Raw genomic sequence first — 18029 nt, 5'->3', positions numbered from 1 at the left:
TTTGTACCCACGTCCTACAGCTTGAAGCAGGACTTGGGGCATTCCTCACTCCGGGAACACAGTGGAAATCTCTTCAGTCCATTGTTGGAGCAAGTGCAGAGCCACGCTCACACTTAAATTTTTAAAACTGTTTATTTTCACACATGCCGTAAGGAAAATACATGCACAGGTGACAAGACAAACTCCATCTCCTTTCCCCTGAAACAACAGTCACTCACTCACCAATAAACCCACTGCATGGTGCTGGTTATGAAGTTGGGGGGGGGGGTGGGGGGGAGGCTCCAAGCCTCTAACTCCAGTCTGTAACACATTTACTCAGTAGTACAAAGGGTGGGGGCAGGTATCAGAGGGGTGGGGGCTGGACCAACAACCCCAACGCCACGCTGCACAAGTAACACAAGCAATGAGACCTCCTGGCTACACTTTGGCCTTATACAGTGCTGTGCTCGAATCAGGTCGTGGGTTCGAGTCCCACACCAGGCACCCGAGCACGTAATCTAGTCCGACACTCTCAGTACTGGAGCGCTGCGCTTTTAGATGAGACGTTAAACGTGGGATGCAAAAGATCCCATGGCTACTATTTCCAAGAGCAGGGGAGTTCTCCTCAGCATCCTGGCCAATATTTATCCAACACCAGCAAAGAGAGATTGAATATTCACCTCACTTCTGTTCCTGGGATATTGCTGTACATAAATTGGCTGCCGTGTTTGCCTATAAAACAGTGACTACACTGCAAAAGTAATTCATTGGCGGTGAAAAGCTTTGGGACGTTCGGAGGACATGAAAGGTGCTCAATAAACGCAGGTCCTTTCTTTTACCTCATTGGAAGTCAATAGCCCACAAACCAATTACGAAGTAACCTAGTGTCATCTACTGGCTGGAGGCTGATGTTGCAACACATTTCGTTCAACACAAACTCTCCGACGGGCAGTGCTGAGAGTGCCGGAGGGGCGGTACCGAGGGAGCGCCGCGCTGCTGGAGGGGCGGTACCGAGGGAGGGGCGGTACCGAGGGAGCGCCGCGCTGCCGGAGGGGCGGTACCGAGGGAGGGGCGGTACCGAGGGAGCGCCGCACTGCCGGAGGGGCTGCACCGAGGGAGGGGCGGTACCGAGGGAGCGCCGCGCTGCCGGAGGGGCTGCACCAAGGGAGGGGCGGTACCGAGGGAGCGCCGCGCTGCTGGAGGGGCGGTACCGAGGGAGGTGCGGCACCGAGGGAGGGGCGCGCTGCCGGAGGGGCGGTACCGAGGGAGCGCCGCGCTGCCGGAGGGGCGGTACCGAGGGAGGGGCGGTACCAAGGGAGCGCCGCGCTGCCGGAGGGGCGGTACCGAGGGAGGGGCGGCACCGAGGGAGCGCCGCACTGTCGGAGGGGCGGTACCGAGGGAGCGACGCGCTGCCGGAGGGGCGGTACCGAGGGAGGGGCGGCACCGAGGGAGCGCCGCACTGTCGGAGGGGCGGTACCGAGGGAGCGCTGCACTGTCGGAGGGGCTGTACTGAGGGAGCGCCGCACTGTCGGAGGGGCGGTACTGAGGGAGCGCTGCACTGCCGGAGGGGCGGTACTGAGGGAGTGCCGCACTGTCGGAGGGGCAGTACTGAGGGAGCGCCGCACTGTCGGAGGGGCGGTACCGAGGGAGCGCCGCACTGTCGGAGGGGCGGTACCGAGGGAGCGCCGCACTGTCGGAGGGGCGGTACCGAGGGAGCGCTGCACTGTCGGAGGGGCAGTACTGAGGGAGCACCGCACTGTCGGAGGTGCCGTCTTTCGGATGAAACGTTAAACCGAGGCCCCGTCTGCCCTCTCGGGTGGATGTAAAAGATCCCGGGGCCACTATTGGAAGAAGAGCAGGGGAGTTCTCCCCGGTGTCCTGGGGCCAATATTTATCCCTCGACCAACATCACTAAAACAGATGATCTGGTCATTATCACATCGCTGTGTGTGGGAGCTTACTATGCAGAAATTGGCCACCACGTTTCCCACATTGCAACAGTGACTACACTTCAAAAAGCACTTCATTGGCTGTAATGGTGCAGGAGGGAGGTCTTTAGATTCCTGAGGCATTGGGACCGCTTCTGGGGGGGGTGGGACCTGTACAAACCGGACAGGTTGTAGCTCAACAGAGCCGGGACCAATATTCTCGCGTGGGGGTGCGGGGTGAGGGTTTGCCAGCGCTGTTGGGGAGGGTTTAAACTAGCTTGGCAGAGGGATGGGAGCCCGAGAATAGATTCAGTAGGGAGAGAAGTAAAGCTGGAATTAGAAAGCAAAAATGTCGAAAGTGAATTTGAAGGACAGAGGAAACAAGCAGGAAAAAATGGTAAAAAAACAAATTTAAAAGCTCTTTGTCTAAATGCACGTAGCATTCGTAACAAAATAGATGAGTTGACGGCACAAATGGGTATGATCTGATAGGCATTATAGAGACTTGGTTGCAAGGTGACCAGGACTGGTAACTAAATATTGTGGGATATTTGACAATTCGGTAGGACAGACAGACAGGAAAAGGAGGTGGGGTAGCACTGTTAATAAAGGAGGAGATCAGTGCGTTAGTGAGAAACGATATTGGCTCAGAAGATCAAGGTGTTGAATCAGTTTGGGTGGAGATAAGGAATAATAAGGGGGGAAAAGTTACTGGTGGGTGCAGTCTATAGGCCCCCGAACAGTAGCCACACTGTTGGACGGGGTATAAATCAAGAAATAGTGGGGGCTTGTAATAAAGGAATGGCAATTATGGGCGATTTTAACCTTCATATTGATTGGACAAAGCAAATTGGCCAGGGGAACTTTGAGGAAGAGTTCATATAGTGTATTCGGGATAGTTTCCTTGAACAGTACGTTACGGAACCAACCAGGGAGCAGGCTTAGATCTAGTACTGTGTAATGAGGCAAGATTAATTCGCAACAAAATATATCCCAATGAGAGAGAAAAGGCTGCAAGAGAAGGGATAACCGTGGCTAACTAAGGCAATAAGGGATGGTATCAAATTGAAAACAAGACTAGTGGGAGGCAGAGGATTGGGAAATTTTTAATTGCCTGAAAAGAACGACTAAAAAAAATGATGGAAGATAAGATTATGAAAGCAAACTAGCACAAAATATAAAAACAGTAAGAGTTTCTACAGGTACATAAAAAGGAAAAGAGTGGCTAAAGTAAATGTTGGTCCCCTAGAGGATGAGACTGGGGAATTAATAATGGGGAACAGCAAATGGCAGAGACGTTGAACAAATATTTTGTATCGGTCTTCATGGTAGGAGACACTAAAAACATCCCGATAGTGGATAATCAAGGAGCTATAGGGAGGGGGGAACTTAATCCGAGGGTCTTAGAAGAAGTGGCTGCAGAGATAGTGGATGCATTGGTTGTAATCTACCAAAATTCCCTGGATTCTGGGGTGGTACCAGTGGATTGGAAAATCGCAAATGTAATGCCCCTATTTAAAAAAGGAGGCAGACAAAAAGCAGGAAACTATAGACCGGTTAGCCTAACATCTGTCATTGGGAAAATGCTGGAGTCCATTATTAAGGAAACAGTAGCGGGACATTTGGAAAAGCAAGATTCAATCAAGCAGAGTCAGCATGGTTTTATGAAAGGGAAATCATGTTTGACAAATTTGCTGGAGATCTTTTGAGGATATAACGAGCAGGGTGGATAAGCGGGAACCAGTGGATGTGGTGTATTTGGATTTCCAGAAAGCATTCGATAAGGTGCCCCATAAGAGGTTACTGCACAAGATAAAGGTTCACGGGGTTGGGGGTAATATATTAGCATGGAGAGAGGATTGGCTAACTAACAGAAAACAGTCGGAATAATGGATCATTTTCCGATTGGCAAACAGTAACTAGTGGGGTACCGCAGGGATCGGTGCTGGGACCTCAATTATTTACAATCTATATTAATGACTTGGATGAAGGGACCGAGTGTAATGGAGCCAAGTTTGCTGATGATACAAAGATGGGTGGGAAAGCAAGTTGTGAGGGGGACACAAAAAATCTGCAAATGGATATAGACAGGCTAAGTGAGTGGGCAAACATTTGGCAGATGGAGTATAATGTGGGAAAATGTGAGGTTATCCACTTTAGCAGAAATAATAGAAAAGCAAATTATAATTTAAATGGAGAAAAATTACAAAGTGCTGCAGTACAGAGGGACCTGGGGGCCCTTGTGCATGAAACACAAAAAGTGAGTATGCAGGTACAGCAAGTGATCAGGAAGGCGAATTGAATGTTGGCCTTTATTGCAAGTGGGATAGAGTATAAAAGCAGAGAAGTCCTGCTACAACTGTACAGGGTATTGGTAAGGCCACACCTGGAGTACTGTGTACAGTTTTGGTCTCCGCAGTTAAGGAAGGATATACTTGTATTTGAGGTGGACCAGAGAAGGTTCACTAGGTTGATTCTGGAGCTGAGGGGGTTGACTTATGAAGATAGGTTTAGTAGGTTGGGCCTATACACATTGGAGTTCAGAAGAATGAGAGGTGATCTTATTGAAACTTATAAGATAGTGAGGGGGCTCGACGAGGTGGATGCAGAGAGGATGTTTCCACTGATGGGGGAAACTAAAACTACAGGACATGGTCTCAGAAAATGCGGCCGCCCATTTAAAACTGAGATGAGGAGGAATTTCTTCTCTCAGAAGGTTGTAAATCTGTGGAATTCTCTGCCCCAGAAAGCTGTGGAGGCTGGGTCATTGAATATATTTAAGGTGGCGATTGACTGATTTTTGAGCGATAAGAGAATAAAGAGTCATGGTGAGCGGGCAGGGAAGTGGAGCTGAGTCCATGACCAGATCAGCCGCGATCTTATTAAATGGCGGAGCAGGCCCGAGGGGCCAAATGGCCGACTCCTGCTCCTATTTCTTATGTTCTTATGCGTTCTCCCCGGTGTCCTGGGGCTAATATTTATCCCTCAACCATCACTAAAACAGATGATCTGGTCATTATCGCACTGCTGTGTGCGGGAGTTTGCGGAGTAGAATATGGCCGCCACGCTTCCCACATTGCAACAGTGACTACACTGTAAAAAGCATCTGATTGGCTGTAAAGTGTTTTGGGATGTCCTGCGTGGCGCTTTCTTTATTGCAGCTCTGCACATACTTAACGTCCTCTGAGCATAGAGTCACAGAGTGGACACAAGGTCATGCTTCCAGCACAAGGTGACTAAATCCACCATTTCCTTGCACACGATGCCGATAAAATACCGGCACAAACAACGTAATCAAATGCCCAAACAACCCCATAACCCAATACAAGGAATACATCTCAAAATCATAGAATAATGCAGCACAGGAGGCCACTTGGCCCATCGGGCATTTGCTGGCTCTTTGAAAGACCCGTCTAATTGGCCCACTGCCCTGGTACAGACACTGAATATATTATCTTTCAAACAGTCAAACATCAGAGGGCTGCGAGCAACTGATCTGGCGGGTCTGAAACTCCTCAAGAATCACGTTCCCGTCGGAAGCCATGTCAGCGATTCGTGGACGCCCCCCCCCCCCCTCCCCATTGGAAGCCCCTGGAAGACGCAAGGTAACCAAATAGGAAGCGGGACGTACCAAAGGCAATAAGTAGTAAAACTGGGGGTGAAGGGTCAGAATTTAGAGTGCTTGAAACTTAGCCCAGACAGACACGTCCTTTCATAAACGACAATTAGAGGAGTCGGTTCACAGCTCGTATTAGTAAACTGATTAGTGTTATACACATATAGCTGGGAAGGTGATTACCAGCAGCTCCCCATCATAGCAGCAGTCTCTGAATATCTCGCGTGTACAGCTCCTAACTCTCCACTAGCGTCTGCCGTCCGTGATCAAAGGACCAATCGCTGCAACTGGGTCAGACAAAGAAAGAACTCATTAAACATAATATTTCTGGACGCGAGGTAGGTCAACGTGGAGGAATGAAAGCACTGGGTGTGCGGTTATTGAGCCTGGGTTTAGACGCAGGATAAAGCTCCACACCCCCACCCCCCCCCCCCCGGATCTGTCGCACTTTAGCCCCAAGCTCGGATATTCTGGTATCTCGCACAGGCCACCCTGCAGAAGACCCAGAGACTCCTGGGCGCAGAACTACTGGCGACTGTGTCTTGTGGAGTGGACTCAAGCGCAAGGACAAAAAGAATTAGGAGGCGGCCATGCGAGCCTGCCCCACCATTCAATCAGATCATGGGCTGATCGTTGCCTCATCCACCCTTCCCGCACTACCCCCACTGTCCCAAAAACCTATCCGCCTCGGCCTTGAACACGCCCCATCAGTGCGTGTTGGGGAACATTACAAGCTGGCAAGTAGACAAGTCTGGGGCTGGCTTTAACCACAAAGCTGAAAAGGAACCGGGGTTTTAAGATAAGAGGAGCAGGAGTCGGCCATTCGAGCCTGCCCCGCCATTTAATAAAATCATGGCTGGTCTGATCTTGGGCTCAGTTCCACTTCCCCGCCCGCTCCCCATAACCCTTCACTCCCTTATCGTTCAAAAATCTGTCTATCTCCGCCTTAAATATATTCAATGACCCAGCCTCCACAGCTCGCTGGGGCAGAGAATTCCACAGATTCACCACCCTCAGGTAAGAAATTCCTCCTCATCTCCATCTTAAATGGGTGACCCCTTATCCTGATACTATGCCCCCTAGTTCTAGATCCCCCACGAGGGGAAACATCCTCTCTGCATCTACCCTGTCCAGCCCCCTCAGAATCTTATACGTTTCAATAAGATCACCTCTCATTCTTCTAAACTCCAATGAGTACAGACCCCACCGGCTTTAGGAATATGAAAAGATGTACGATGAAGACGTTTGGTTTCGAAGATCCTTTGCCTTTGGGCGTTGTACCTGGTGTAATGGCTAGAACCTCCGCTCCTGCTAAACCCCATTGCTCGCTCCTGTTACAGACACTGCTCAAAACAGGACTGAATGTTCCTTGCTGCACACAGCATGCACGCCATCGCGCTCCCCCTCCCCACCCGGCACACGGGTGGCCTGCTGAGCGAGGGTCTGCTTCCCGTCTCTCCCGGTCCCGTCCGTCCTTACACCTCGATGCGGACGTCCGATCCTTTGCCGTCCTTGAGCAGCGCGTCCTCCTGCTTCATCTTGGGCTTCTCACTGCGGGTGTGCCACACCAGAACCTGGGCACAGACAGGAATAGAAAGTAAACAGCCATCAGTGCCGGCGGCAGTCACCGGATGCGGGCAAACATTTAACTTTATATATCATCATCATAGCCGGCCCCTCGAAGCGAGGGTGACTTGCTTCTGCACCAAAAAGGGATGCGTTCACAGGCGTTCCAAAGAACCACCTAATATTCCAGATCCCAACTACATCCTGAAGGGTGGAAGATGCCTGTGTGTGGATTGTTTTAATGTGGGGTGCCACCACACGGGCTTGACAGAGCGAGGTCTCGGTCCAGTGGCAAGGGTTAACCAGGACTGGAGACCAGCTCTGCTGCACGGACCCAGTGCGCTCACATATCGCAGTGTGGGCTGGGCCCGTGCTGCCCCTGGGCCCTGAACTCATGCTGTACCTGCCCACGCTCCAATCACCGAGCTGGATCTTGATGACATCCAACCCAGTTTCCCCCTTCGCTGCCGTCGCCCTCCTGCACCGGCTCGTGCTGTACCTTGCCGTGGTATATCACCACGCTGCTCCAGGGACCGCCATAATATGATATGGGTTATATTTACACATATAATATGGATTATATTTACACATATAATATGGATTATATTTACACATATAATATGGATTATATTTACACATATAATATGGATTATATTTATGCATATCATCATCATAGGCAGTCCCTCGAATTGAGGATGACTTGCTTCCACGTCAAAAAGTTGTTTCAATGAAGGACCTAATATTCCGGATCCTGAACTACATCCTGAAGGGTGGAAGATGCCTGTGGGTGGATTATTTAACGTGGGGTGGCCGTTACACACCAGCCACCACACGGGCTTGACAGAGCGAGGTCTCGGTCCAGTGGCAAGGGTTAACCAGGACGACTGGAGACCTGCTCTGCTGCACGGACCCAGTGCGCACACACATCGCAGTGTGGGCTGGGCCCGTGCTGCCCCTGGGCCCTTGCACCTTCTGGGCCCTAAACTCGCGTCTCTCCTGGGCCCCGATCACGTCCCTCTACAATCTCTCGCCGCTCCTGATGTACCTGCCCACGCTCCAATCACCGAGCTGGACCTTGGTGACATCCCTTTTCACTGTCGTTGCTCTCCTGCTCCAGCACATGCTGCTCCCCTGGAGTGGTACCCCGCCACATTGCTCCCCCCGCTCCCCGGCCTGCATACAACAAGCCAGTGAAGAGCAATATAATTTACTAGAATGGTACCAAGGACTTTGGTCCTGTGGGGAGACTGGAGAAGCCGGGGTTGTTCTCCTTGGAGCAGAGAAGTTTAAGGGGAGATTTAATAGAGTTGTTCAAAATTATGAGGGGGTTTGAGAGTAAATCAGGAGAGACTGTTCCCGGGGGCAGGAGGGCCGGTAACCAGAGGGACACGGATTGACGATAATCGGCGATGGAACCAGAGGGGGAGACGAGGAGAATGTTTTTACGCAGCGAGTTGTTGTGATCGGGAACGCGCTGCCTGAAAGGGCGGTGGGAGCAGGTTCAATCGTGACTTTCAAACCGGGAATTGGATCAATACTGGGACAGGAGAAATGTGCCGGGGCTGTGGGGAAAGAGCAGGGGGGAGTGGGACTGATTGGATCGCTCTGTCACAGAGCCGGCACAGCACGGGCTCGAGGGGCCCAATGGGATCCTCCTGTGCTGGACCATTCTATGATTAGATGAATTAATTTGATACGAAGAGTTAGGAACAGCATGAGACCTATGGAAGAGGTTTAGATGATTTAGTTACCCCCCCAAGCCCCTGGTTCTCTACCAGCCTACGCTGACGGCGTGGCGATCCTCCTATTTACCGTGTTACAGTTGTCCGCCTTGGGCTCCAGCTCCTCGATGGAGACCAGCGACTGCAGCAGGCTGCTCTCCAGGTAGCCCCGCTCCGCATTGATGTCGAACCTGGCCTCGCGGTTGGCCAGCAGCAGCTGCAAGGCCACAGCGAACCCCGCCATGTCCATGGGGAAGGGACGGTTGGGTTTCCAGGCAGTGTAGAAGCCGACCACCTTACCATTCTCCACCAGCGGCCGCTCGAAGCGCAAACCGCCGACCAGGCCCACTGGCCAAACCGACACACGTTTGGTCCAACGCATCTGCAGGAGGTGAGACACAGAACAGAAGGGTTTATAGTCACTTAAAATGCCCACGTTTAAAACCAGCAGTCACTTATCGCAACCATAAAGCGACGCCCACGATCCAGTCGCATTAGCGTCCGTTTTAAAGCTACCGGTTATTGCGTCGTAAGCTCTCCATGTAACGGCTGTGCTCAGTCACCAGCTCACACCTCGTAAAGGTGCACGGAATGCAACAAACACATGCAAGACACCACCTCAGGGATCAACGACCGTTTCGGAGCCTCACTAAGCCCCTCGAAGTGGGGAGGGGCTTCCAGTCTGCACCAATCAGAGCTTTCGGTGTCGCGAACAAACACGGCCTTTTTAAATAAAGCTGCGGCTGGGAGCGGAGCTGGAAACGACTGGGGCAGAAGGTCGCTTCACAGAGGAGCGTCCTGGTTTATAGTCGAGCACTATTAAATATCGCCACTCCTATTATATATACCGGCCGCCTCGGGCAGCGGGCAAGCGACGTTCCCGCGAACACGCCCGCTGTAAGCGGCAGGGTCGGTGTGCAGCAACGCAGCTCGATTCGTGCACCGTATCTCAGCAGGAACTGAGCCATATCACGAGGCGGCAGCATTACCAGCGCCATGGGTGTTCAGTCGTCCAATCACACCACTGACATCGGGGCACCCGATATTTAGGCTGCCAGCGTAGAGTGTCTCCTTTTGGGGGGGGGGACGGGACGCCTGGCTTAACATAGTTACGCTGTCCAACACCGAGGAAACTGGACCGCTGAAATGAGAGTTTAACAAAAGCACCGTGTGTTCAATCAGCCCCCATCACACCATCAAATTCAGTAACTGGCCCGTCCACGAGTTAATACTAGCTGCCCCTCTGTGACACTTCTCAGGTTGGATCGGAGCACAGGGTTCGTGTATTGGCAGCAGGAAGAAAGAGTGGCTCGCTTATAGGTAAGACAATTATATGAAGGTCCTTATTTTCTCCCCACGTCCTGAGCCACCCTCAAGACCCAGCCAACAGGACAGGAGGTGTCCTTCTCCCATCCACAGTCCACACCAGTCGATAGGAGGCAAGTGATGGCAGCAGGAGGGCCGTCGACTCTCTCCCTCCGTGCGGAGGGAATGCCCTTCGGTTCCCTCCCAGAATGAGGGGTCGGGAACTCGGCGAGTGAGGAGCTGCTGGCACCAACCTGCCACAACCTCCTCCTCCCCCTCCATCACCCGACCCCCTCCTTGATCACTTTAAGGAATGCAACATGCCAGCCACTGCCCAAAGGAGGGTACGGACACCGCCCCCACCCCACCACATTCTTAGTTCCTCCCAGGCTCGACTGTTCCAGAGCCCGCCGAGCCGGCCTCCGGCCTTGCACCACCAGTAAACATCACCTCATCCAAAACTGCTGCCCCGTGTCCAAACTCACACCAAGTCCGCCATCTCCCCCTGTGCTCGCTGACCGACACTGGCTCCCGGACCGGCAACGCCTCGATTTTAAAATTCTCATCATGGTGTTCAAATCCCTCCATGGCCCTCGCCCCTCCCTATCTCTGTAACCCCCTCCAGCCCCTACACCTCTCCCTATCTCTGTAACCCCCTCCAGCCCCTACACCCCTCCCTATCTCTGTAATCTCCTCCAGCCCCAGCACCCTCCCTATCTCTGTAACCTCCTCCAGCCCCTACACCCCTCCCTATCTCTGTAACCCCCTCCAGCCCCTACACCCCTCCCTATCTCTGTAACCCCCTCCAGCCCCTACACCCCTCCCTATCTCTGTAACCCCCTCCAGCCCCTACACCCCTCCCTATCTCTGTAACCTCCTCCAGCCTCTACACCCCTCCCTATCTCTGTAACCTCCTCCAGCCCCTACACCCCTCCCTATCTCTGTAACCCCCTCCAGCCTCTACACCCCTCCCTATCTCTGTAACCTCCTCCAGCCCCTACACCCCTCCCTATCTCTGTAACCCCCTCCAGCCTCTACACCCCTCCCTATCTCTGTAACCTCCTCCAGCCCCTACACCCCTCCCTATCTCTGTAACATCCTCCAGCCCCGACATCCCTCCCTATCTCTGTAACCCCCTCCAGCCCCTACACCCCTCCCTATCTCTGTAACCCCCTCCAGCCCCTACACCCCTTCCTATCTCTGTAACCCGCTCCAGCCCCTACACCCCTCCCTATCTCTGTAACCCGTCCCAGCCCCTACATCCCTCCCTAGCTCTGTAACCCGCTCCAGCCCCTACACCCCTCCCTATCTCTGTAACCTCCTCCAGCCCCTACACTCCTCCCTATCTCTGTAACCCCCTCCAGCCCCTACATCCCTCCCTATCTCTGTAATCTCCTCCAGCCCCTACACCCCTCCCTATCTCTGTAACCTCCTCCAGCCCCTACACCCCTCCCTATCTCTGTAACCCGCTCCAGCCCCTACACCCCTCCCTATCTCTGTAACCTCCTCCAGCCCCTACACCCCTCCCTATCTCTGTAACCTTCTCCAGCCCCTACATCCCTCCCTATCTCTGTAACCCGCTCCAGCCCCTACACCCCTCCCTATCTCTGTAACCCGTCCCAGCCCCTACACCCCTATCTCTGTAACCCGCTCCAGTCCCTACACCCCTCCCTATCTCTAACCTCCTCCAGCCCCTACACCCCTCCCTATCTTTGTAACCTCCTCCAGCCTCCTGCACCTCTCCCTATCTCTATAATCTCCTCCAGCCCTACTCCCCTCCCTATCTCTGTAACCTCCTCCAGCCCCTACACCCCTCCCTATCTCTGTAACCCCCTCCAGCCCTACTCCCCTCCCTATCTCTGTAACCCCCTCCAGCCCCTACACCCCTCCCTATCTCTGTAACCCCCTCCAGCCTCCTACACCCCTCCCTATCTCTGTAACCTCCTCCAGTTCTGGCCTCTTGCGTATCCCCTGATTTTTATCGCTCCACCAGCGGTGGCCGTGCCTTCAGCTGCCTGGGCCCCAAGCTCTGGAATTCCCTCCCTAAACCTCTCTCTCTCTCTCTCTCCTCCTGTAAGACCTATCCCTTTGACCACCTGTCCTAATATCTCTCTATGTGCCTCAGTGTAAAATGTTGTCTGATTTACGTTCCTGTGAAGCACCTTGGGACATTTCACTGGGTTAAAGGCGTAACAGAAGCGCGAGCAGCGGTTGACAGCGGAACCTTGGTCCCACCTCATCAAAGACTTTCAGGCTGTAGGTGTTATCGTCGTCGGCAAAGTAGACGATGGCCTCCTCGCTGAGCTCCCGGTTGTCCCGCAGCCACTGGATGCCCAGGTTGCGCTGCTCCACCCCGCGAGGCTTCAGCCAGTTGGGGTCGTTCTGCCGCAGCTTGTAGATGGTGGGGGTGGGCGCGTTGAGGTGCGTGTACGACAGGCCGCTCTGCGCCAGAAGCTCCGCCACCAGCTTGGAGCGCTCGGCGGCATCTTCCACCACGATCCAGTGGAACCTCTTCAGGTGGAGGAAGGTATGGGAGAGGCGCACCAGCTCGGCTTTCTGCACCAACCTGCCGAGAGGGGGAGGGAGGAAGGAGAGGATTACTGACGGCCGGGGATGGGGGGGGCCGAAGGTCAATACAGAAACATCACCAGGGGCTTTAGCAACGATTGGTGGGGGGAAAAGAGAAAGACTGGCAACTTCTATATCACCTTTCACGATCACCGGACGTCCCAAAGCACTTCACAGCCAGTGAAGTATTTTTGGAGCGTGGTCGCTGTTGTAATGTGGGAAACACCAATTTGCGCACAGCAAGCTCCCACACACAGCGATGTGATAATGACCCAGATCATCTGTTTTAGTGATGTTGGTCAAGGGTTAAATATTGGCCCCAGGACACCGGGGAGAACTCCCCTGCTCTTCTTCCAATAGTGGCCCCGGGATCTTTTACATCCACCCGAGAGGGCAGACGGGGCCTCGGTTTAATGTCTCATCCGAGAGACGGCCCCTCCGACAGTGCGGCGCTCCCTCAGTACCGTCCCCCCGACAGTGCGGCACTCCCTCAGTACCGCCCCTCCGACGCTCCCTCAGTACTGCCCCTCCGACACTGCGGCGCTCCCTCAGTAACGTCCCTCCGACAGTGCGGCACTCCCTCAGAACCGCCCCTCCGACGCTCCCTCAGTACTGCCCCTCCGACACTGCGGCGCTCCCTCAGTAACGTCCCTCCGACAGTGCAGCGCTCCCTCAGTACCGCCCCTACGACAATGCGGCGTTCCCTCAGAACCGCCCCTCCGACACTCCCTCAGTACTGCCCCTCCGACAGTGCAGCGCTCCCTCAGTACCGCCCCTCCGACACTCCCTCAGTACTGCCCCTCCGACAGTGCGGGTGTTCCCTCAGTACCGCCCCTCCGACAGTGCGGGGCTCCCTCAGTACCGCCCCTCCGACACTCCCTCAGTACCGCCCCTCCGACAGTGCGGCAGCTCCTTCAGTACTGCCCCTCTGACAGTGCGGCGCTCCCTCAGTACCGCCCCTCCGACAGTGCGGCGCTCCCTCAGTACCGCCCCTCCGACAGTGCGGCACTCCCTCAGTACTGCCCCTCCGACAGTGCGGCACTCCCTCAGTACTGCCCCTCCGACAGTGCAGCGCTCCCTCAGTACTGCCCCTCCGACAGTGCGGGGCTCCCTCAGTACTGCCCCTCCGACAGTGCGGCACTTCCTCAGTACTGCCCCTCCGACAGTGCGGGGCTCCCTCAGTACTGCCCCTCCGACAGTGTGGCACTCCCTCAGTACCGCCCCTCCAACAGTGCAGCACTCCCTCAGTACTGCCCCTCCAACAGTGCGGTGCTCCCTCAGTACTGCCCCTCCGACAGTGCGGCACTTCCTCAGTACTGCCCCTCCGACAGTGCGGCACTCCCTCAGTACTGCCCCTCCGACAGTGCGGCACTCCCTAAGCACTGCCCCTCCGACAGTGTGGCGCTCCCTCAGTACTGCCCCTCCGACAGTGCGGCACTCCCTCAGTACTGCCCCTCCGACAGTGCGGCACTTCCTCAGTACTGCACTGGGAGCGTCAGCCTAGATTTTTTGGAGTGGGACGTCCATGGAGTGGGACGTGAACCCTTGACCTTCTGACTCAGAGGAGAGCATGCTGCCCACTGAGCCACAGCTGAAACTGTGACAAGAGAGGTCAAAGCATCTGTTGGAAAAAATAAATGGAAATTTACTTCAAATGTTGAAATCTTCAATGGATTGTCAAATCAAAAAAACTGAGGGTTCGGGAGCAGAGGTTATGGGAAAGGATTTAATAGGACAGTTCACAATCAGAGGATGGGTTGAGAGGGCAAGCAGTAAAAGATTATGTCCACTGGTCAGAAACAAGGGGGGCGTGAACTGAGAATTCGCACTGAGATTGGGAAAGAGGCAACCAATGTTACCCCTAATTTGCTGTTGGCTACGTTGCCCCTTTAACCGCCCATTCACGGTTTGTTGAACATTGGAAAAGCCTGTCGCAGGCCCGGCAGACCGGTGTGCTGCCACACAGCTTGGGGGGCCCATTGGGGGCAAGTTCAATGTTTCATCGCTAACCGGTTATCACAATATTGCATGCCTCCCGAGTGCTTACTGAGGGAATAATCTTTAAGTTATTATTTAAATGGAGAAAGATTGCAAGTGCTGCAGTACAGTGGGACCTGGGGGTACTTGTGCATGAAACACAAAAGGTTAGTATGCAGGTACAGCAAGTGATCAGGAAGGCCAATGGTATCCTGACCTTTATTGCAAAGGGGGATGGAGTATAAAAGCAGGGAAGTCTTGCTCCAGTTATACAGGGTATTGGTGAGGCCACACCTGGAATACTGCGTGCAGTTTTGGTCTCCGTATTTACGAAAGGATATACTTTGGAGGCAGTTCAGAGAAGGTTCACTCGGTTGATTCCGGAGATGAGGGGGTTGACTTATGAGGAAAGGTTGAGGAGGTTGGGCCTCTACTCATTGGAATTCAGAAGAATGAGAGGTGATCTTATCGAAACGTATCAGATTATGAGGGGGCTTGACAAGGTGGATGTAGAGAGGATGTTCCCACTGATGGGGGAGACTAGAACTAGGGGGCATGGTCTTAGAATAAGGGGCCGCCCATTTAAAACTGAGATGAGGAGGAATTTCTTCTCTCAGAGGGTTGTAAATCTGTGGAATTCGCTGTGGAAGCTGGGACATTGAATATATTTAAGACAGAAATAGACAGTTTCTTAAATAAGGTGATAAGGGGAGCGGGCGGGGAAGTGGATCGAGTCCATCACCGGATCAGCCATGATCGTATTAAATGGTGGAGCAGGCTCGAGGGGCCGTATGGCCTACTCCTGCTCCTATTTCTTATGTTCTTATAAAAGCATGAAGGGAGGTATTGAAGGGTATGGAGAAGAGCAGGGGCGATGGGATGAGAGAGGACAGTTTCAGTGCAGGAGGCTGGCGGTGCAAACTCCAGGAAGGGCCCGGTCCATCCTTCGACAGCCCACCTGCGCCGGTAGTTGGGCTGGGCACCGCGCCGTACCTGGCGTACGTCGGTGTGATGGCATAAATGGTGGGCAGGGGCTGCCCGTTCCCTGCCACTGCCGTCTCCTCTGCCCTCAGCTGCCGCTGTAGCTTCTTCACCTCGGCCTGCAGGTGCAGCATCTTCTGGTCCTTCTGCCGAGCCGCCTCATTGGCCAACTTCATCTGCGGCGTGCAGTCACACGGCTGGCCTGCGGGCAAGCCATAAATAAATAAACACACCAGAAGGATTTAAACACGTGCTCATTCGGTTCAACAGACCTGCCTTGCTTTGACACAGCAAGTCCACCCTCTCCCTCAAGCAGAGATTTACCAGGATGTTGCCAGGACTGGGGAATTTTGGCTATGAGGACAGATTGGATAGGCTGGGGTTGTTTTCTTTGGAACAGAGGAGGCTGAGGGGAGACCTAATTGAGGTGTATAAAATGATGAGGGGCCTGGATAGAGTGGATAGGAAGGACCTGTTTCCCTTGGCAGAGGGGTCAACAACCAGGGGGCACAGATTTAAAGTAATTGATAGAAGGATTAATGGGGAGATGAGGAAAAATGTCTTCACCCAGAGGGTGGTGGGGGTCTGGGGCGGAACTCACTGCCTGAAAGGGTGGTAGAGGCAGAAACCCTCACCACATTTAAACAGTACCTGGATGTGCACCTGAAGTGTCACAACCTACAGGGCTACGGACCCAGAGCGGGAAAGTGGGATTAGGCCAGGTGGCTCTTTGTTGGCCAGGGCAGACATGATGGGCTGAAATGGCCTCCTTCTGTGTCTTAATTCTTCTATGAAGCCTTCCCTCTCCCTCAAGTTCTCTCTCTCACCCTCAACCCCTCTGATCTTCTACCTCAACTCCACTTGCCTGCACTGTCCCCATATCGCTCGATTCACTTAATATCCAAAAATCTATCGATCTGTGTCTTGATCTGCAACGACTGAGCCCCCACAGCCCTCTGGGGCAGAGAATTCCAAAGATTTACCCCCCTCTGAGTGAAGAAATTCCTCCTCATCTCAGTCCTAAATGGCCGAGCCCTTATCCTGAGACTGTGAGCCCTGGTTCTAGACTCCCCAGCCCCGGGGGGGAAACACCCTCCCTGCATCTACCCTGTCAAGCCCTGTAAGTATTGTGTGTGTTTCAATGGGATCACCTCTCATTCTTCTAAACTCCAGAGAATATCGGCCCAGTCTGCTCAATCTCTCCTCACAGGACAGCCCTTTCACCCTCGGACGTACCACACACGGCGGCAGTCGCTGGGTCCAGATCAGAGGGACTCCTGGCTGCAGTGACCCAAGTGGGATCCATTAACCCAGCACTGACTGGATCCACCAAAGCCACAAATGGACCGTTGAAAGATGATGCTGGCGATTGGCTGCCGGCGCTGTGGGAACAGTCAGTAATGGTCTGCCGGGTCACACAGCCCAAACGCTGGCTCGCTCCCTCGCCCCACAGCTGCTACCTGACCCGCAGGGATTTCAGTTCATGCAGCTTGTGCTGCAAACCCACAGGGGCACAGAGCCCGCCACAAACTGGGCTCACTGACGGGCATCATTACAGGAGTGGGCAACGAGCGGGGAGTGAGGGGGAGGGGGGGAAACTGAGGGGGAGGGGGGGGGAAATTGAGGGGGAGGGGGGGGAAATTGAGGGGGAGGGGGGGGGAAATTGAGGGGGAGGGGGGGGGAAATTGAGGGGGAGGGGGGGGAAACTGAGGGGGAGGGGGGGGAACTGAGGGGGAGGGGGGGGGAACTGAGGGGGAGGGGGGGGGAACTGAGGGGAGGGGGGGGAACTGAGGGGGAGACTGAGGGGGAGGGGGGGGACTGAGGGGGAGGGGAGGGAACTGAGGGGGGGGGACTGAGGGGGAGGGGGGGGACTGAGGGGGGAGGGGGGGGACTAAGAGGGGAGGGGGGGACTGAGGGGGAGGGGGGACTGAGGGGGAGGGGGGACTGAGGGGGAGGGGGGGACTGAGGGGGAGGGGGGGGACTGAGGGGGAGGGGGGGACTGAGGGGGAGGGGGGGGACTGAGGGGGAGGGGAGGGGGAGGGGGAGGGGGAGGGGGGCTGAGTGGGAGGGGGAGACTGAGGGGGAGGGACTGAGGGGGGGGGACTGAGGGGGAGGGGGGGGGACTGAGGGGGAGGGGGGGACTGAGGGGGAGGGGGGGGACTGAGGGGGAGGGGAGGGGACTGAGGGGGAGGGGGGGGACTGAGGGGGAGGGGGGGGGACTGAGGGGGAGGGGGGGGGACTGAGGGGGAGGGGGGGGGGACTGAGGGGGAGGGGGGGGGGACTGAGGGGGAGGGGGGGGGACTGAGGGGGAGGGGGGGGGGCCGGATCCCGAGGCCCGGTTTGCTGATCAGGCCGGGGCCTCCCCTCACGACCTCAGTACCCCACCCC

General features: G+C 54.8%; 1 protein-coding gene across 6 annotated transcripts in view; it reads right to left on the bottom strand.

Moving 5' to 3' along the window:
- The window catches only part of b3gat3 (beta-1,3-glucuronyltransferase 3 (glucuronosyltransferase I)), a 201486-nt gene extending 184329 nt beyond the window's left edge, over positions 1-17157 (bottom strand). For 5 of the 6 annotated variants that reach the window (XM_070868078.1, XM_070868079.1, XM_070868077.1 and 2 more), the window contains exons 1-5: positions 16878-17157; positions 15654-15843; positions 12351-12681; positions 8902-9192; positions 5707-7097 (exon numbers count right to left, since the gene is read on the bottom strand). In XM_070868078.1, the coding sequence (XP_070724179.1) occupies positions 6999-7097; positions 8902-9192; positions 12351-12681; positions 15654-15843; positions 16878-16947 (981 nt within the window). In that variant the 5' untranslated portion in view covers positions 16948-17157 and the 3' untranslated portion in view covers positions 5707-6998. The remainder of the gene's footprint in view (positions 1-5706; positions 7098-8901; positions 9193-12350; positions 12682-15653; positions 15844-16877) is intronic. The other variant, XM_070868081.1, reaches the window with a different exon arrangement.
- Between the last annotated feature and the right edge of the window lie 872 nt (positions 17158-18029).

The sequence above is a fragment of the Pristiophorus japonicus genome, chromosome 27 (genome assembly GCF_044704955.1).
Source record: "Pristiophorus japonicus isolate sPriJap1 chromosome 27, sPriJap1.hap1, whole genome shotgun sequence".
NCBI classification, from domain to species: Eukaryota; Metazoa; Chordata; class Chondrichthyes; family Pristiophoridae; genus Pristiophorus; species Pristiophorus japonicus.
Note: the sequence above shows the minus strand (reverse complement) of the source record. Positions and strands in the feature narration are given on the sequence as shown.